The 20,406-nt window shown below is 43.7% G+C and overlaps 1 protein-coding gene across 1 annotated transcript in view; it reads left to right on the forward strand.

The window, feature by feature from the left end:
- The window catches only part of TYRO3 (TYRO3 protein tyrosine kinase), a 41,777-nt gene that overhangs the window by 12,151 nt on the left and 9,220 nt on the right, over nucleotides 1–20,406 (forward strand). Inside the window, exons 5-14 of the mRNA XM_066188082.1 lie at nucleotides 921–1,007; nucleotides 4,972–5,087; nucleotides 7,911–8,088; nucleotides 8,546–8,688; nucleotides 9,972–10,116; nucleotides 14,291–14,420; nucleotides 15,247–15,347; nucleotides 16,283–16,378; nucleotides 18,098–18,178; nucleotides 19,840–19,932. Coding sequence (XP_066044179.1) covers nucleotides 921–1,007; nucleotides 4,972–5,087; nucleotides 7,911–8,088; nucleotides 8,546–8,688; nucleotides 9,972–10,116; nucleotides 14,291–14,420; nucleotides 15,247–15,347; nucleotides 16,283–16,378; nucleotides 18,098–18,178; nucleotides 19,840–19,932 — 1,170 coding nt within the window. The remainder of the gene's footprint in view (nucleotides 1–920; nucleotides 1,008–4,971; nucleotides 5,088–7,910; nucleotides 8,089–8,545; nucleotides 8,689–9,971; nucleotides 10,117–14,290; nucleotides 14,421–15,246; nucleotides 15,348–16,282; nucleotides 16,379–18,097; nucleotides 18,179–19,839; nucleotides 19,933–20,406) is intronic.

A 20,406-nucleotide genomic window follows, 5' to 3' on the forward strand; every position in this document is an offset into this window, starting at 1 on the left:
CACTCCCTTCTCTCTTCCATTTCACCTTTTTTGCAGTGCTGTTAATCTCAGGCTTGGGAGATGAGTCAAAGGTCAGAGACACTGTGCAAGCTACTCTGTGCGGCTCTGTAATGTTTTTCCTTCTTAGATTGTATGCCCACAGTGAGCCAATCTTTAACTTCTCCTACAGAGAGCCTAGATAAGGCAACTGAGGGCCAAGTCACGTGGCAATAGCTGCTGGGCACAGTTCTCCAGGCAGCCTTGCAAATCTATCTCAATTCTGATTCATTTGCCATATCTATATGTGTCCTGGAACAGCCAGACGTCGGTATGATGCCATGGGATGCATGGATGGTCACAGAAGGCATTCTTACTTGTATCACCCCTGGAAAGTGTTTCAGTGCTGATGCAGTAGCATTTAACTTCCACTTCCTTTGTGTGTCTTCAAAAGTCTAATGCAAGGGGAGGGACAGGTGGGCATTGACTAGAAATAGGCAGCATCTGATTAAAAGTTTTCCTGGTCTTATAGCCCAGTTAGAAGATGAATGTTGCTCAGGTGTAGGCTGAGGCCCAAAGCATTGGGCTTTGTGTGAGCTCACAGTTCAGCACAATCCTTGCTCCAAAAATGCTCACCAGAATGTGAGAAGCAGACATCTGCTACCTGAGCACTACGAGCTGCTGTCCTGACAGATTCTTCCTTCCTTTTCAGTGCTGACACTTCCATGAAAGCTTTTCTACATTGCTACACTCCCTCCATTAAAAATGTGTTTTGTTCATTAGTTACATTAAAATCTGCATGCCTTTGATTGGCACCCAGCTCACCCCTCCAACTGCCTGTGCAACTTGAGCTGGATGTCACAAATAATTGAAATTCTGCCGAAGGTTGAAGCTGGATTATATAGCTGTTTGTGTTTCCTTTCCTTTTCTTGGCTGATCTCCAGGTATTAATCAAAGCACAGTTTTCTCCTGCGAAGCTCACAACGTAAAGGGATTGTCTTCATCTCGGACTGCCACTGTTCAAATTAAAGGTGAGAGGCTGGGTGCAAGAGACTTGGCAGGGGCCTTGGATTTGCTCTCTGGGGAGGGGGAGGCAGGGCTCCTTAATGCAAGGAATTGCTTCAAAGCTGCCAGCACTGTTTGGAGCTCTCAGCAGTCGAAACAATGCTCTGTGTTCTAACAGCAGTTCCCACTTCCTCTGCAGGGCCGTATCCCAGGCTGTTGAAAATAATCCACATCTGATTCAGGAGTGGAAATGTGATGTCAAATGACAGCTTTTCCTTGAAAAGGAGAGGGCTGGGACGATTAAGTTGTTTGTGAGAGATGAAGCTGATACAAATTTGTAGCAGAGAAGTCTTTCCCTCTTGGGAATAGATGGGTCTTGTTAGGGCTAAAGAGGCCATTACTTCTGTTTGCTTTTATTAGCATCACATTAGATGCTGAAAAAGGACAAGGAAGGTGATCACCAGTGGCCAGTGAGGTCTACTCATCAACACTGGGTTTATGAATTTTATTTTTTAAATTCTTTGCTCTTTAAAAGCTCATTGAGAACAAATAATTCTTAGCCTGTGCATGACCAGTTGCCATTTGAAAGTCTCTAGGCTGATGTGACATTTCCTCTATTCCTCCAGGTAACTGAAACAGGGATAATCAGAGCAATCAGCTCTTCCCCTCTTCTTCATGTTGAGATGCTTCTGCATTTGAATTTTTAGTCATGCTTTAATGCACTTTTAATTACACGATCATCAGTTCCAGGAGAGGCATAGCACAAAAATCATTTGTTCCGAGTGGTAGCTTGTTGCTCAGCAGAAATACAAGCAATCCTTTATGTCTGTATCAGTATCAGAACTCACAGTCGTAGTAGCTAGTGCTCATTAAAGGACAGATTGAAATCCAGCTGTAATCTACTGCTCTTGGAGTGTGTTTTTATTTAGGACATTGTGGTTACTGCTATGCCAAGAATGCAGTACGTTGGACTAGTGAGATTTATAACTTAATTTAAACCCACTTGGAGTTATTGCCTTAAAGACTTGTCTACACAAAGGAGTTAGTTATTGTAGAATATATCTTCTGTGGATATTCTATCCTGGGATAGAATTTAGTCCACAAAGCTATTACACTTTAAAAAATCTTGTCAAGCCATAATTTGAAAAAACATTTAGCATAAACAAGCTTTTAAAGTTTTTAATGTTAATACAGGTTAATTTTTTTTAACCATTAATAAGATGGAGGGGTAAAGACCTCAGAATTATCTAATTTCCCAGCAATTGTATTTAGCTGAAAAGTGTTCCTCAGGGATCATCAGCTAATGAAGCCACACTGCCTATTTAGGAGGGACATACTGCCATTGCACACTTGTGTCACACACACACGTTCTAGAGCTGAGAAAGAGCAAGCTTAAGTCACTCAGCTAACACTGCACCAGTATGTGGCATGTCCTAGAGACAAAAATTCAGGTTATGAATAGCAAGTCCAGTGCTGTAGTCATAAAAGTTATGTCTGTAATACCTCAAAGATACATCTAAAACAGTAGTTATAAATTTACCTAAGTGATGAAGATTTCTAAATAGAAAAGCTTCCAAGATCTAGTATAGCCCTGTTAAAATTAAAGCAAAGCTCCTACACAGCAGAAGTAGGGCAGGCCCAAATAATGTTTATTTAGTTCTTGATGCTATGAATATGCAGAATTCAGTGAAGTTACCTCCTGGGAGTAGTTGCCTGCACATGCGTGTTCAGCGCCTTCCTCTCTTACACAAACGCATCTGCTAATGAGGAGTCTTAAATCTTTCTACAATTTATTAAACAATTAGTTTCTTCTGTGTTTCCAGAGGCAAATATTTTTGCTAGGACGTTGACAAACTGTTAACATTTCTTCCTATTTGCTCCTGTTGTTGTTCATTATCTATTCTCTGTAGTGCCCACAATGTGCTGGGTGTACTCCAAGCAGAAAATTACTGTTATTGTAGCCCACAGTCCCCAACCATTACAAAGCCCCATTGTTCAGCCACTCTCTAAGCACAGAGGAAGTTAACTCTCATTATGTTAACACTCAAGGTCCTGTTTTCTGACAGGCTTTTCTGTGCTTTATGTGTGCAGCTAACACTTTTAGGGTTGTATCCCGTGTTTCGGAGCACAACAGGAAACAGCCGCCCACAGTTTTTTCCCAAGAGATGAGGGGAAAATGCATCTGGCCCTTGCTTGCAGAGCTGGGGAAAGGTGCTAGCAAGCCAGCCCTCCTCAGCCACTGTCCCCTTTACACACGAAGGGGTGTGTTAGCAGTTGGTTACTTATTATCACTGGTGGCACAGCACGTACCTCCTTCGGCCGTGCCATCCTGTGTTGAAAAGTACACCTTGTTAAACCCAAAAGTTACAAGTGTGTCTGAAAAAACTTGAGTTATGGGCAATGTTTCAGTAATACCCAGTAAGCAGTAAAAGCGGGATTTTCCCCCCTTAAAGGGCTTACGGACCTGAACACAAAACATCAAAAGAGAATGGGAACCAAGATGCAGGAAAGCCTTAAGTTAACTACCGAAGAACTCATTGCCCAGCTTCCATCCCAGAGACCCTTGGTCTCCTGCCCACCCCCCACCCACACACCCTGTTCTTATCTAGGGGGCAGGCCCTGCCCTGGGTCCTGGTAACTGGTTAACTGGACAACAAAGGCTTTATAGGGTTAATCTGTGTCACATCTATTCCTCTCCTCCAGGCCCTCTGCAGAGACCTGAGTGTCTGGGCTCTGCATTTCTCTTGCAAGATGTCCCTGTGGATATGCTGAAGGCAGCAGTGTTGGGGCTGTCCTTGGTGAAGTGAAATACAGAGGTACTCTAGCAGGGTAGAAGATGCAACTGGAGAAATCCTGGCTTGCAATTACTTTTCTATTGCTGCTGTCTGATGGATACAACTCAGGAGATGTGGAAAATGCAATCTGCAGGCAGAGCCTCGTCCTGAGGATGGGTTTCTGAAAGAAGCCCCCTGAGGGTACAATGTGTTGAGATGTGGCAGGAAAACTATTACAAGCATCAGCGTACAATTTTGTAAAATGAGAAGAAGGTCAGGGGAGAAGTTAGTATTCATAAAGCTGCTAATTTTGTCAGGAGTGAAATGCCCAAATGAAAACTCAGAGGTGAAAAAGAGATGGTGACTGGAAGGATGGGAATTAACTATGTGGAATTACAGTGAGAGGAAAGGAGAAGTCAAAGGGAAGCATCAAGGATCCTAAACAGAAGCCAAGCAGTTTGGTGCTGTGCTGTGTTTGGTGGTAGGAAGCATGAGCATCCGACAAACTGTCCAGTCTTGGAATCCTGATTTTGTTCCTGGCCCTGCCCTTAGTTTGTGGAGTAGTATCAGCCATGTGTGGCAGGCACTCCCTTTGGCTTGAATTTCCCCTCTGTAAAACGGAGTTTATTCATCCCAAGCCTGAGGAGGCAGTTTTCAGTCCAGGCTCTGTCCCAGGATGTTTCAGTGGGAGTTTGCAATGGACACCTGGAGGGAGCACAAAGAGGTCTACTGCAAATCCATCTCCAGGGTATTCAGGTCGCTACAGCAAACCACCCTCCACCCGGTGCTGGCAGAGCTGGTGTCAAAGGCTGGACTAAGAACCCGAGGTGGAATTTTAAAGCCCTGATTTAGTTCACAATGTGGGTACACAGGCAACTGTGTGCAGGGCTGAGTCGTGCCCTGCAGTGGAGGGGACAGGGAAGAGAGCTGAGTAGCAAAGGTGTAAACATCACACACTGGCATTGCTACCAAAGAGATCAACCACTGCCTGTGTGCATCAATGGACAACGTGAGAATGGCTGACAATAGCTTGTCCAATGTTAAAATAATAGTTTCATTCACAAGAAGTCAGGGACACACTCTAAAGATGTGATATTTTACCACATTTCTGTTAGTGATTTATTTGCATAATATTTAGCCTCAAGCCTCTTCCATTTCCACGTGAATACCTGCTCAGTTCTGTGTACACTGAAAGGTCTCTTTGTTTCCTTTCTAGCCATGCCTCTCCCACCTCTCAATGTCACTGTAAGCCAAGTCACCAGCAGCAATGCCAGCGTGGTCTGGGTGCCAGGATTTGATGGCCGTGCACCTCTCCATTCTTGCACTCTTCAGGTATGGCCTCTCTGGGTTGTGCCCTGCCCTGCATGAATAATAGGACTCTCCTAAGCCCCATTTCCTGGGCCCTCATTTGCTCTCCCGACTCATTAACAGTGTTTCAAGTCTTACTTCACAGCCTTAAAACATAAAAACTTAACAGCAGGCAACTCATAGGTGCCAAAGAGCAGGTCATAAACTTCATGCTCAAAAGTTAAGTGTTAAAGACTGGCCACAATCTGCTGGCTAGCAGATTATCAGTTGCTTCGTGGCAGCTTCTCCATATAGGTTATTACAGTGCAGCACACACGAAGCACACAGCACTCTGTGGGAAGTGCCCTGGAGGAGCTGTGGCTGCAGGGTGCTCACCTTTCCTCCATGGAGCAGTGGCCCATGGTAGCTCGTTCCAGTGCAGGTGTCTGTGAGTCCCATGCCAAATCAGGCCTGTGCTGTGTGATGCCAGAGGAAGTGCAGGAATTCAGACATACCAGAGTCCAAGGGATGAGGCGCTTGCAAAATATAGGATGTAGTACAGGAAAGGTAGGAATGATGGAGGCAGGAGGCAGATTGGGGTTTTTGATACAAGATCAGACCTATTAGTATGTTTTTGAGCAATTTCAAGCCCTGTCTCTGAATCTTGATTAGTTTTCCGTTGTCAAAGACCAGTTCTTCCCAGAAAATCAAGCTTGATACTATTCTGTAGCTCTGATAGGTGCAGAGTACTCCACATCTCTGAAAAACTGGTCTGCTTCTTGAATTTCCTGAGAACAATAGTATGTATCCAACCTCAGGCAGAGTTAGTTTCTATCATTACATCCTTAGCTGTAGAATCAGGTCAAAGAACAGGTAACCCAGTGAGAAGATGAATGGTGATACCCAAAGTGGGCTGTGCAAACACAGCTAGGCACATTCCCCATGGATTTATTTGCCAGGCCCCTATGCTTTCCCTACCTGATTACAGCAGCATTGTGAGCTGGAGTGGAATTTCTATGCCGTGTTGCCAACTATGCAGAGGAGGATTATAAACTTAAGGTATGCTGAAAGCAGTCTAGCTGATTTACTTGAAGTCCTCTTTTTATTTGCGGGGGAAACCAAAAGTTTCATGCTCTGCTGTCTATTATATTTCAGAAATAAAAGAAATCATCATCTAGTTTAACTCAGTGGCAGAAAGAACTCCTGAATGCAGCTGGCCCTGGTCTGTGGGTTTTGTTGCTGCTTCTGTTCTTGTTCACAGTTGAAAATGGTTTTCTTCCTCTGTTTTACAATGCCAGTTATCTCGAGCTGGAACAGCCTATTCTCTGCTGCAATGCTAATCATTCTGGGGTTTAAGTTCTCCTTCTCACTTTTGGCAGGGGCAGGGGTGGGGGATGGGACACGTGGAAAAGAGGCTGAATCAGAGCAGCCCAGTTTCTGTCAACTCAGCAGTCTCTCACCCCTTTTCTAAGCCTTTTCTGTTCTATTTGGGGAGGACGGAGTTCCTGCGTTTGAGTCTGGGAGCGGGATAACTTGGCAATGACCCTGCGCTGTCAGAAAACCGTGCTGCCTCTGACTCCCACATTGAGAGATTCTGTGTGAGGCATTGACCTACATTTCCATGTGAAAATGCACATGTTCCTGGCTCCTCATGATTGCACTGCTGCTGGGAGTCTCCCAGAAAGAGGAGGGGGATTGGAAGTTTGTTGTGTTTTTCTGGCACTGGGGCATTGCAGCGGGTGCCCCAGGAGCACCATGTTCAGACAAGCAGATTGCTTCTGGGCAGGGAATGGCAGCATTTTCTGTCTGCTAACACAAGCCAAGTTCCAGGATGTGAAAGGGGCAGATGCACAAGCACCAGCTCTTGGGAGTGTTGAACAGAAATACGTCATCCAGCAGACAAGGTCTTGCAAAAAAGTTGTCTTGTTTTTTCCGTGCTGTGGATGACACTAATAATGACAACAATATGCTTTTCTATTCAGGAAACTTGAGCTTCTTCCTTTCTACCAGCCAAATAAATCAGTGTGCCAAAAGTGTATGTGAGAGTGAGCAGAGGGGCAGTGAGAAAGGAAGAAAGGCTGCCATATAAAATACATAAAGTCCTTATGACTGTTTCGCTTTTGTCAGTACATCTTGCTTTTACTCTCTGCTTTGCTATTTTGTATGCATTTGAGGAGAAAGTCTGAGCCTGGGAGCTATGCAGTGATTTCTGCTATTGTTAGTACAAAAGCAAGAACATTGACTCTGTCTATGCATTAAAAACGCACAGTGATATCAGATTTAAATTAACACTCATGCTGCTTTGAAGCTCAGATTTGGAAGCAAGAAAAAGAAGGGATGTGGGAGTGGTAAGAAGTTTCCTTTCAGTTTAATTTGAAACGGGTTAGTTGAACCAAGCCACCTATGTCTACCACGTGTCTCATCCACTACAAAATTGAAAATATACAAACTTCTGGGAAAAAGAGTTTGGCAAAATGTGACAGTAGGCAACAGGCAAGTTACTTTACTGGTTTTCATTGCCCAGATTTAAACAAGCCTCAGAAGCTGGTTGCTACCACTCAAAGTGACAAGCACATCTAGTTTTCTTTAAAGGAATAATAATCAACTGTAGAAATCGTAACATAGGGAAGGGAATGGTTTAAAATATGGAATGAAATTTTCATCTGGTGGAAAATTTTTGTACTGCCCAAGTGACGTCACTTCATGATTCTTAGTTTGACTACTCCCTTTTCAATATTTTAAGCACCACTGGTGCTATATCTATTCTTACACATTCCTAAACTGACAATTAAATGAATTCTTATCCATGTGGACATGCTAGTCACATTGTTTATGGTAACAGTCATCTTTGTTTCACTCTTGGCACAGGTAGCTGAGTCACCAGATGGCCAGGAGGTGTCCACTGAAGTCACCCCAGTGCCACCTTTTTCCTATGCCATGCAAGGCCTGAAGCATTCCACCAACTACAGTGTCCGTGTGCAGTGCAGCAATGAGATGGGCAGCTCCCCTTTCACCGACAGAGTTTATTTCCAGACCCTGGAGCTTGGTAAGAAACGGCAGACAAGAACAGGACAGCAGTTCTGGACCTGAAAAAGAGACCATTACAAATGTCATTAACTCCTTGCTGATTCTGCAGTGTGGGAAACATTACTCTCTTCCATTGCTCATCCACTCTGAGGGTCTCCCAGAACAAAACAATAATAAGCAGTCACATGTGGTTAACATCAACGATGCGTAATACAGGAGTTGACCCAGCCATGGGCCTTCTGTGTGCTGCTCCCATTAGCTCTGTGAGATTCTTGGGATCTTGAGAGAAATGAGAGGTGCTGGCCTGCCTTCTCCACTTGAAACCACAGAGTGCTGGTGGCTTGCAGAAGCTGTTCTCTCCCCTCATACCCTCTCTTTTCTGGATGATCTCAGGAAAGAGGGTGAAACTGCCATATTCAGTGTGGATAGTGCCTTATTCTCCTGCCAAGTGGCTGTGTTCTGTTCTCTGCTTTCAGCTCCAAACAGCACCCCTCAAAATATCCATGTCATTCAAAGAGATCCTGGTCTAATTTTGGAGTGGGAAGGTGTGGCTCCAGATGTGCTGAAGGAAAATGTCCTGGGATACAGACTGGAATGGATTCAGGATAATGTAACTCAGGTAACAGATTGAGAAGGTACTGGGCCATTAAACACAGAATTGCAGAAGGTTCCTACTAAATTTTCTAGGCATTAAGGTCCCTCATCCATAACAGGGGATTAAATTGTAGACATTGCTTTTGTGTAGATGGATCCATTCTGACTTTAGGGAATGCCTCAGTATTTGACTTCAAGATATAGGACCATTTCCTTCCTCCTAGCATATTCAGAATTCCTTCACGTGAATGTTCATCTGCAGACAGACCAGTTCTCTGCCATTCCTCGTACAAGAAGGACAACGTAGCGAGAATCCACTTTGTGTCTCTTTGCCCCTTTCTAGGGCCGTCCAGGTCAGACAGTGCAGGATGTGGGCTTTCTGTCTCCTGTGACTGGGCCTTGGTTTTCCAAATCCTAGCAGCAAAGGTGTATTTAACAAGTGAATGAGTTGTGCTGTAAATCACAGAAAGAAGGTTGTGGATTCTTTAGCTTCATTTACAATACTTAGGGAGTTGAAAGGACCCTGACAGGGTAGAAGGCCTTTCATTTGTTCTTTGGCATGGACCTTTCCCAGGTACCTATCAGCCTTTGAAGTTCACAGGATTTCTTATGGTTTCTAGCTTCCTAATAGGTATTTACCCAGTGCTTATTAATGAACAGCAAGCCTGTAATAATAGACAGCTAGAGGGAAAAGAGACTTATTTCCTATTTTGTATGACCCATTTCACACTAGGTCAGCATCATTGACTTTGACTGATGGTATTGTGAGTTCTCATACTCTGTGTCAGTGGTGGAAGCCAAATATTCATGGGTTTGCTGTACAAAGAAGATCCATAAAACTAGTGAAAATATGTTGGCCTTGCCTTCCTAAGTGAAAACTGGTGCTGAAATTCAGAAGCCATTTGGTCAACAAGTTAAAATAGACAGACAGACTCCTCCCTTGGATTAAAACTACCAGATGCTTTACAGTAAACCACAAGAAGGAGGTGTATCTTTTAATAGCAGAAAACCCCCATATTTCTATAGCAACGTGCATGGGAGGACCTTAAAGGAAGAAATTATTAAATCTCCTCTCTCCCTTATGCCTTGGGAAACAAGTAGCAATTTTTGGGAACAGAAACCCAAGACAACAGCCCAAATCTCAGCCTTACCTCAGGCAAAACTGAGATAAGGACCTTTAAGTCTCAATTCCCCGCCCTTACTATAGTGCCAGTGAAATACATGCTTGGTACTGTTTTGGTTTGAAGGTGGAGTTTTGCATTAGACGCCTTTTAAGACAGTTCACAGTTCATTGTTATTTGCACTCAGGGGGAGATGATCGTGCAGGACACAAAAGCCAATCTCTCCATGTGGAATCCTCTCAAAGACCTGATCATCAGGGTGTGTGTGCTGAACTCTGCAGGGTGTGGGCCCTGGAGTGACCTCTTCCTGCTTGAAGCCCAGGAGGTCATGGGTGAGTGTCCACTATTTTCTCCCTTCACTTCGGGAAAAAAGTCGGAAATACTGGGACTGCTGTTTTTTCTGAGTCTTTTCCTTTCAGTGCTTACTACTTACTGAGACACGTGGGCTTATACAACAGCACACTTCGTCAAGGAGACTAGAAATTCAATAATCTTTAAAGAGCTGGTATAAACAAAACAATTTCTGGCCTCTACTGTGTCTTCTTAGAACAGGATTTTACTGTGCTAAGTGCAGAGCAGAAGGGCAAACACAACAGAAAATATGCAAATGACGGTTTACACAGATTTACACAAGTAAATGTGACAGAAAACTCCTCTAATACAGGTTGTCTTCTTTGATTTAATTTTATGCCACTCCTGGCTAGTTTTAGTGAAGCCTGATTTAAACCTGGCCACATGGGGATTCATAATGTTTTTACTGAATGTATTTGTAGTAAACCAGTTTAGCTGTCTCCATGGAAAAGCTGAGCTACTGGCTGATGAGGAAGATGATGGTACAGATGCTGTACCATGCAATCTGATCTATGTGGAAGGGTTTGTTGGGAGCAAAGAACATGCACATGTGGCGTGCACTCGTGGTGCTGAAGGGCAGTTGGGCTCACCTGGGGTGATTTGCTTGCTTCTTGTATTTCACAGTGAATGGGAAACGGGAGGCAGGCTATGAAGCAGGGCGGGGTATTATGTGGGGAGATGGGTAGAAGGGAGAGAATGCTCTTGCTTCTGAAGAAAACTGTAACAGAACTAAGAGGAAGATTCCAAATAAAGATATAGATTGATGATAAGAAGTCAGTGAGGTGTGACCATAGAAAAAATTCCATGGTCTCCTGAGGTTTTGATTCCAAGTGCCCATGGCAGGACAAAATATCAGTCTCTAATTTCTGATAAGCAGCTGACTCACCTGCTGCTGCTGTCTTCCCACTCCACATGTCTCTGAGGAATCACATGGACGTTGAGCTGTCCTGATCCCTCCACACTGGAAGTGACAGGGGGACTCTAGGGGGGAGCTCCCAAGCAAGCAGGAGGTGGGGGATATGGGCAGAGCAACCAATAAAGAACTGTATCCTTACTTGCAGTAGTGTATTTAATGCTGGTTTTAGCATGAACATTACTCAGGTCCTTTGGCAGCCCAGTTTCTGTGTCAAAGTCAGCACTGAAGGTCAAGTGTGAGCACACAGTCACTGTGGGATCAAAGCCCTCAAATTATTTAAAACAGATTGAAGGGGGTAAAGGTTCAGAGCTGAACCTAACTGAGGTTGGTCACTGGCTTCAGCAATTTTTTCCTTCTCCTTTTTGATTGGGTATTTTCTGTGGCACCCAAGTATAGACAGAAGTGTCTGAAAGAACTAGGAGTTCCCTTTGGAAAATGGCCATCACTGGCAAGAAGCCCCAGGGAATGTTTAGGGTATGCACTTTAGAGGGAGCTGGAATGGGGTAATCCTGACAGCACTGTATGTTGTTGATTGATTGTTTTTATTTACAAACCACTTCAAAAAAAGTGGCATGAGGAGTGGTGCTTGTTTTGGCCAAATGCTGTCTGGAAGCATATATATTTCTTCACAAGCATAACAGACTGGAAGTAGAAGTTCACTGTGGAAACACTGACAGGCCTTAAGCAGCAGAGCTGCAGAAAGACTGCAGTTTTGTTTCAGGCCTGGTAGAAAACATAAGGCGCTTCCTTTCCTAAAATAGCAAACTGGCACTGGTTGCTTTATGTGAGAAATACCAGGGGTGGTTTCTGACCAGCTCCCAGTGCGGCAATAAGGATGACTAAGCTCATATAAACTTTAAGTCGAATTTGTCATCACAGCAGTGCTAGTGGGAGCTCCACCCTACTTATGCAGAGATTTTGTGTGCTATTAACAAAGATTGTTTTAGTATTTTCAGGAACTTTCTCAGTAGAAACATTGTTTTTTCATTGCAGAGCAAGGAACAGACTGGTTTAATAGTCTTTTCCTATCTGCAATCTTCACTCTTGTAGGCAGGAGAAGATTCTTGGATTATGTCCTTTGCGCACCTTTGAGATATAAACTTTCTGTGAAATAAAAGGGCTCATCATCAAAGGGTTCCTAAATACTCTTCTAAACTCTTCTAATAATAGTCTTCTCTCTGCCTTGTGCAGTCTTAAGTCATATGCTGGTTGAAAAAGGGGGTGCAGGAGATGGGAGAGAGACAGAATTGGGAGAGAAGAGGCAACTTGTGGACTGCAGCCTTCTCTCAAGCTCAGTGACAAAAGGGGGAAGCAACAATGTGTGGGGCAGAGGAGGAGAGGCAGTGAATTCCAACATTCATGTCTATTTCTGACACATTTTCTATAAACCGTGGGATGGGCTCCTGATTCCCAGCAGTTTAGAAACGGAGAAGAATTTTGTTTTGTTTTGTTTTGTTTTGTTTTCATCCACACTCCTTTTGGAGGGGCTCCCCGGAAGTTGACTTAAATCCCTGCTCTCTCACCAGAGCAGCCAACAGACAGAGACTAGAAAAACAAGCTGAGAGAGGTTTGTCTCACCACAGGGGGAAGGAAACCTTATTGTTAACAATCAGAGAGGACCTTTTACATCAGTGTTGTTAGCTGTTTCTACCCTGATTGCTAGGCAGAAGCAGCCCAAGTGATTGGCTTCGGAATTGTGGAGAGGGTTGGAGTTACCTCTGTTGTATTTGAGAAATACAGCTTCTGTTTCTGATCTCTCCCTCCTCATAAACAGCCTTGAAGGCTGGGTTGAAAACTGCAGCAAGAGGGAGTGTCATGGGCCCCAGAGCCTGTAAAGCCTTCTGGGTGGTAAAAGAATATGTGAGTCACTGAAGCAGATAAGATGCTGGAAAATAAGTACTAAGGATCTGATAATTTGCTTCAAGTGGAGAAGTACAAGTCTGCTTCCTCCTTTGTCCACAATTGTGTGTCCTTAAGCTCTACCTGTTTATTAGACTAATATTACTTCTTTAAAATCCTGGATGATAAGGCTCCTCAATGTAGCTGTTAATCAAGCCTCAGAAGCTGCTTGCCAGGACACTGCCGGTAAGGGTTGTCTGACTCTTTTTCAGATGCATCCATGCAGAGGTCCGTCCAAATTCCAGCCCATGAGCCTAACATCTCTTTTAAAACAGGTCTATTTATACTGTCATGACTTAAAACAGGATTACTTACATCATCAAAGATGATTCTTCCTTACCTTCCGGTAAAGAGCAGTCAGCTGCTGAGAATGAGCAAGTGAGCATGAAGATGAAGGAGGTGCTCAGGGACCTGGTACCTTTTCTTGTTCACAATTTGGGCCATCCTAGATTTTAATAAACCCATTCAAATTCACATTTAATCTTAGTAATTGTATTTGGAGAAGAAATCTCTTGGGAAGTTGCATTAATTTATCATTTTTTGCCAGGCATACATAATACTCTTTTCATTCAGAACTGTACTGTTTATCTTCCTTGCCTGGCAGCTTGTTCAGATTGGCAGCATCTCCATTTCTTCTGTAGACATTTTGTAGTCAAAAGTATACGTATTCTGGGAGCAAATATTATTTCAGTCTTGGAACCTGTAGGCTGACTAACTTATTTCTTGACTCACAGGGGACCCTTTAAAATTCACCTTTTCTTTGGGGAGAGACATTGAGAAGCTGCAACCAAACAAACAACATTGTGAAGTTACAGCTAATACTAAGTCCCTCAGGGTGCTTCTCTTTGTGGAAAGGGTTAGAGAAAAAATCTAAATATTTTTAACCAGGTTGCCATGAGGCAATTGTCCTTCTCTATTGTCTTTCAAAATGCTGCCTGACTGACATTCAGATAGTGCTTTGTAACCTGGCCAAGGTTCTGATGTCTGCCTCAAAAAGGACAGGGCAAAACCCACACACAGAATGTTCACATTCAGCAACCTTTTTGTCCTGAGGCTCCAGTTTGAAGTACCCCAGATCATGAGCTCATGTAAAATGGTATGACCTGGTGCAACACCTGCTACTTTTTCAAGGGTCAAAACCAATAGTTTCTGACTACTAGATGCTCTGCCTTTGCTGTGAGAACGAGATAGTTTTTCTGATGATTGGCTGAGTACCTGTTTATGCCAAATTCTAGTATACAAAGATCCACCGGGTCCAGCAGCATGGCTTTCCCTTTTAAAAGCAAAAGGAGAAATTGACAGTCTTCTATTTCCTCTCTGGTGTTTTCTCCATCATCTAGGTGGCCAGAGACAACCTCCTTATGGGACGTCCTGGGTTCCTGTGGCATTGGGCATTCTCACAGCTCTGGTCACAGCTGTTGCCCTGGCTCTTATTCTCCTTCGAAAAAGAAGAAAGGAAACTCGGTTTGGGTAAGGGAGATTCTCCTTGTGCTGGCTAGAGAGACCTCTGCTTTCTCTTTTGTTGTGGTTTCTGACTCAATTAGTTTTCGGAAAAGCATTGTGGGTGGAGTACTTTTGGCAGTTTCTTTGGGTAACTGTATTGGTTGGGGGTTCTTTTGGGATTTTGGGGCGGGAGTTTGTTGTTACTGTTTTTTCCACAGTTTTGGGGTGTCTGCCTTTTCTTCAAAATGACACCACCAAAAATACAGTAGAAAAAATCTTATGTTAATAGCTAGGCCTTATTAGACTATAGAACTATAAACTCTATCAAGGTAATTCCTAGCACTGCTGCTTAAGAGATTCAAAGAGAAAAGATCTACAGATGAAATATCTGTATTCTTATGGGTTGAGCCCTTTATCCCATGCTGGTTTTCAGTCTTGTAACTTCCTGACTGCCCAGAACCCTCTGGATCTCCAGTAAAGTTTCCTTTCCATCACCTCTGACACTTGGCTGTGGTTTGCTCCCTAATGCAAACAAGATTCCCATTTTTTCCAGTTCTCCAGACCTCCCTGTCTCAGCAGCATCTCTGTTCCTATGACTCCTTCAATCTGCTCCAACCTGCAGCTTCTCCCAGGCACTTGGGAGGAGTGATTCCCCTGTTTTGGAAGGCTGTAGGTGCATCAGCAAAGCAGCATAAACCCATTGTTCCTCCTCTCCAGATACACTCTCTTTAACAAAACAGTCTGCAGAATTTCTATGGCAAGGGGCAAGAGATCATCCATCCTGTTCAGCACACCCTTTTAGAAGTGAATGGCCCATGTAATCATTGCCCTGTGTGTCTTTTCTGCCTTTTAGCCATGCCTTTGGCAGTGTGGTTGGCAGAGGGGATCCAGCAGTCCATTTCAGAGCTGCCAGGTCTTTCAACAGGGAGGGCCCAGAGCTCATTGAAGCAACATGTAAGTAAAATGACCTGAGTGATTGCCTGGGAAGCTGTGTTCATGCATTTACAATGCTCTCTCTGTTTTCACTGAAACTGATGTTTCTTGATCAAAAACATGGGATTAATTTACAATGAGGCCTAGACACTGTGAATTGCAGAGGTGAAAGGCCAGAATGGCTGTTGCCATACCAATTACATAGCCCTTGCTAATTACAGCAACAGTCATTATGTATATTAATGCAAAACATAAATTCACCACTCCCCTGCCCCAGTTTCACTCTACAAGGACTCCTTCAACTGGAATATAATCCAGTGGTGAGATAAATGTGGCTGAACAATATTAGCAGGACTTTTTAAACTCAGTATGCTGAGCTGTGCTACAAGCATGAACCAATTAATCTTTGAAAGCCAGGAATTAGTAACTTATCAAACAGGAGATTGAGTCCCAGAAATGGCCAGATGATCCATTAAGGTGATCCATTTCTGCCTCCTGGTTCAGGAAGGGCATGGCTCTCTGTGGCAGCACTGCACAACTGGGTTAGGATGATGCTCCAGACGGCCATTAAAATGGTGCAGCTCCATCAACTTCAATTAAGCTGTATGAACCAGTGTCTATCAGTGGCCCTTTGGATTGGATTTTGTCTTTTCAGCATTCTTTACATTATTTCTGTATTCCTGTTGTTCTTGGGGTGTTTATTATCATACCCTCTCCCTTTAAGTACTGTAAGTACATTTTCTGATGGTTGAAAGTTGCTGGCTGCCTGTCTGTGGTGAGGCTAGAGGACATGGAAGGAAATCTTGCCTTTTTCGGGTTTTCATGCTTATGGTGTGGGAATCAGATTGGAGATGGAGATTAGAACAGGTGTTTCTTGATGATGTGACAGAATATTTAAATATCCCTTATTTGATGCTTCATTTGTTTTGTTGCTGTTGTTTGTTTTTTTTTTCCAGTGGAGAGTGTAGGAATCAGTGATGAGTTGAAGACAAAACTAAAAGATGTCTTAATCCAGGAACAGCAGTTCACCTTGGGAAGAATGTTGGGCAAGGGTAAGAACCAAAACTTAACAAGGCTTTACATTTAAAATCCCACTTGTGTTATTTTAACTGTTGAGCAGGGAGAAGCAATTACAAGCAGCCTGTTTTCTCTCCATCTTGTGGATGGAAATAAAATGGAACTATCCCTTTCGCTGGGATAAAACATTTCAGAGGTTTAGCATAACTAAGAGGATATTGGCTAAGCCATAACTATAATATGGCTCTACACAATCATGAACTGCAGTCTATGCTCAGCTTTCCAAAGTAGCGTTAATTCGCTGGTTTGTGAATTTCTTGCAGCGATTTAAACAAAGGAATATTCAATTAAACTTCACCTTTTCCTTTTTCTTTATAAGACTGGTTTTATTGCAGGAGTTTTTTTACTCTTTCCCACAGGGGGCATTCTTCCCTCCATCCCTCCTAGAACAAATGCATTTTTTTCAGAGCGGGAACATGACCTTCCTGCAGAAGTGGTCTCAGAGGGCTTAACAGTGCTAAGTAATTAAACAGCTGTGTCATCTGTTTGTGAGTCTTAGCTCTTGGCCAGTTTCTGAGATCCTACTTCAACCCTTTTGGGCCGCTCCCATGACAGGCAAACTGAAATTGGCTGCAGAGGGGCCTGAGGGCATGGCCTTGGTGTGGGATGCCAGCTGGCAGGATCTGGTCCGTGTTGCCAGCCCCACTGCCACAACCCCAGGTTACAGGTTATAAGATGACATAACTGCATTATCCTGGGCTCTGATGACTCTATAGCTGAACAACAGCTCCATAGTATGGAAGCAGCACAAAATACCTTTGTTCCTTCCCATTTTCCTGATTTGTGGTCAGATCCACTGCTTGTGGTTTTTGTGAAGTAAGCATGTGCCATCGAGTAGTGGACACTGGTGAAAAGCTAGTGGGAAGATAATGCTTCTGGGGTAGGTGTCCTGAGAGCCATATTTTTCTTCCTTCTGTTCAGTGTCAGAGTACCTCATACTAATGCATTTTGGGTGGGATAAGCAGTTACAAAATTAGGGAGAGTAAATCTAGAGCCAGATCTAATGCAAAGAGGCTGTTAGGCTGTGGTTTAAAGCCTCTTTAGGCTAAATATTTTTAAGAGCTTTTGGCCTGTTGCATTACCTCTTAACTCCCTTAGAGAAAACACCAGGGCAAAACACTGCCTTCTGTGAATCAACATATCACTCACGCACAAGCAGATACTGTATGTTTTCTCTGGTCAGCTGTGATTCATAGAAGTCATTCTCTGAGTTTTGAGAGATAAGGCTGACTGTGTCTCAAATGGTTGAGTCCTGGCACTATCACTCAGCTCTGATGGCTGTCAGTTCTAAGAGCTTCCTCAGCCAACCCATCCACTTGCTGCTCCAGCAAAGAGCCTCCTCTCTGAACAGAACCTTACTCAGACTCATCCCTCATGATATGGCTTCCCCAGAAATATCTGCCCAGCTGAAACTCTGTGTCTGCATCATCTATCTGCTCAGGGGTTGCTTTTTTCCCCTTCTCATTTTCCTTTGCCTTCTGGACTGCCAGCACAGTGAGCTCTGTCTACTGGCAGTGATATCTCTTCTAGACACACATGCTGAAAGCTGCTGTCTGGAACTGCAGAATGAAAAATAAAACATTTTTTATGGATACTCAGCTTCTTTGCCAGTGACCTCTGAAGTGAACCTGCTGTGAATCATACTTTCCTCACAAGAAGCTGTTCCCTCACTGCCTACTCTGATAATTTTACAGGGGAGTTTGGGTCGGTTCGAGAGGCACTGCTGAAGCTAGATGATGGCTCTTTCCAGAAAGTGGCAGTGAAGATGCTGAAAGGTATGTGGGAGCAGGGCTACCTGAATTACTTAAGAAAAGAGAGCTTGGAAAGATTAAATGTTGTCTGTCCTAGTCTTAGCAAATCCCCTGGTGTTCTTTATTTCTCTCTGAGCTTCCCACTCAGCCACTCCACCCATGTTGTCTCTCATCCCTTTCTTGTCAGTCTTTTTGTAGTGGAAGCTCTTCAGGAAAGGACCTATACCACCTTAGTTGCTTCAACAGCACGTAGCACGTGGTGAAGGCAACCAAAACCACTGCATCATGTAGCACAGACAGCTCAGACAGGCCTGCCCTGCCCTAATAATTCAGCAGTGAAAGAACAGTATTCCTGCAAGCACACAGCTTGGAATAAACACAAGTGTGTTTGGGCTGAATGCAGTGACAAGCTATCTCATCTCATCTCAGTCAGTACATTTGACTGAGCAGTCCGGCTCCCTTCTGATTTGGCATTTGGTGAGCGCACATAACAAGGGCAGCTAACAGGCAGAAGCCTGTAACAAGAAAAGCAATTAAGAGATAGGTATAAATCAAAGGAAGTGTGCATATATGTGTGTTTATGTATGTTAACCTGTGTTATTTGATCCCTTTTGCCTGTAAGGCAAAAATTAACTGTGACTGACTGAAAGCAGTCACACTCTCTTATCTCTGGAGCTCAGTTTGCTGTCACAGAATAACAGCTTGTACTAAATACACTTAGTACCATTCCAGTGTAAGTTGTATCATTTTATCCAGTTGCAACAATAATTCTAATCAGGTTGCAAGCTTTTCTGTACTCAGAATGTCTCCCTTCAGGCATCTAACTTAGGAATGATCTGTCAGCCTCCAGAGGCACCTCCCTTTCTTCTTTGACTGTAAAAAGGGAATCTCCTTTTGTCTTCTGAATCATATTGAAATTACTTGCCTAAAGCAGATAATATGAACGCTCCTCTACAGGTCTGAGTCTGATCTTGCAGCAGGACTGGAGGACTCTTGCTAAATTCAGCAGCAGCAGTGGTGGAAGTAGTCGACTGGGATACTTCTTGATTATATTGATGTATTTCCATAAATCTGGTCACAGCAATGAGAAATAATTTGCTCAAAAATTTTGCTGATGTATGTGACTGCTGAACTTGGTCCAAGCTGTCCAGTAGTGTGGTTATTTAAAAAATCTTAGCTCTAGCACTTTATAAGAGTTAATTATGCTAAGAGACATAAAAGCATTGATCTTTCATGACATCCTTTTCAGAGATGATTTGGGCCCTGCTGTGCCAGTCAGGGGCTCCAAGCCATCTCCTCAGTTTCAATATTTTCTTTCCTTTTTGTGATGTCTCCTCTCACTGACATTTGTAGTTTAGGTTCTTTTACCTAATTAATTCTTATATCTTTAACCCCCACACAGTTTGCAGAGCTTCTAAAGAAAGACTTTCTTACTGAGAAAAGAGCTGCTAACCAGTGGTTCTTTACTCTGCTATGAACCAATTTACCAGATGTCCCTGATATGTGCTTATTGCTGCCCATCCCAGGAGAGAGTGTCAGGCTCTGCTTTGTTGTAAAATGGCTCATCTAGCTATAGGTCTGAGAAGATGTGCTGTGCCACAAAGAACAAGCTTTTGACAATCATTATTTGTAAAGTCCCTTGGAGCCACCTACAAAGAAAGAAAACTTACAGTCCCTTTTTTCAGCGGACATCTTCACCTCAACTGACATTGAGGAGTTCCTGCGGGAGGCTGCCTGTATGAAGGAGTTTGACCACCCTCACGTCACCAAGCTGATCGGTAAGACAGCGCTGCTACTCGTGCCACAGAGCACCTCCTGCTCCTGCATTATCCCACACAGCCTCACTCTCCCCAACAGGGCTGGTGCAGCCTGTTCTGTGCTGCCTGGAGTCCTGTGTAGGTCAGCACGGCTCCTTCCCAGGCCCCAGGGAGCTGGAGTGTGTGCAATGCTCCCCACACCTGCCCTCACACATCAGGAACAACCGTTTCCCATTTAAGCTCTTTCTTCGGTTCTTGCAAATGCATCAGGGAGACTTTGGCTGGCTGAGAAATGTGAACAGCTGGGCAGGTAGACTATAAATAGGAGGAACACTGTGCCTTTCCAAAACACTGAGTAAGAAGCAAGACATTTGTGGGTGGACGCTTTGCAATGCAGGTGTTTTCCAGAATGTGGATTGCTCTGCAGAGCCTGGGGTTGGGGCTGTCTGGTCTGGAGTGGTCCTAGAAACATTTATAATTGGTCCTGCAAGAAGA

The sequence above is a fragment of the Chamaea fasciata genome, unplaced genomic scaffold, assembly GCF_029207755.1.
Source record: "Chamaea fasciata isolate MVZ Bird 193981 ecotype frontalis unplaced genomic scaffold, bChaFas1.0.hap1 SCAF_7, whole genome shotgun sequence".
Classification (NCBI taxonomy): domain Eukaryota; kingdom Metazoa; phylum Chordata; class Aves; order Passeriformes; family Sylviidae; genus Chamaea; species Chamaea fasciata.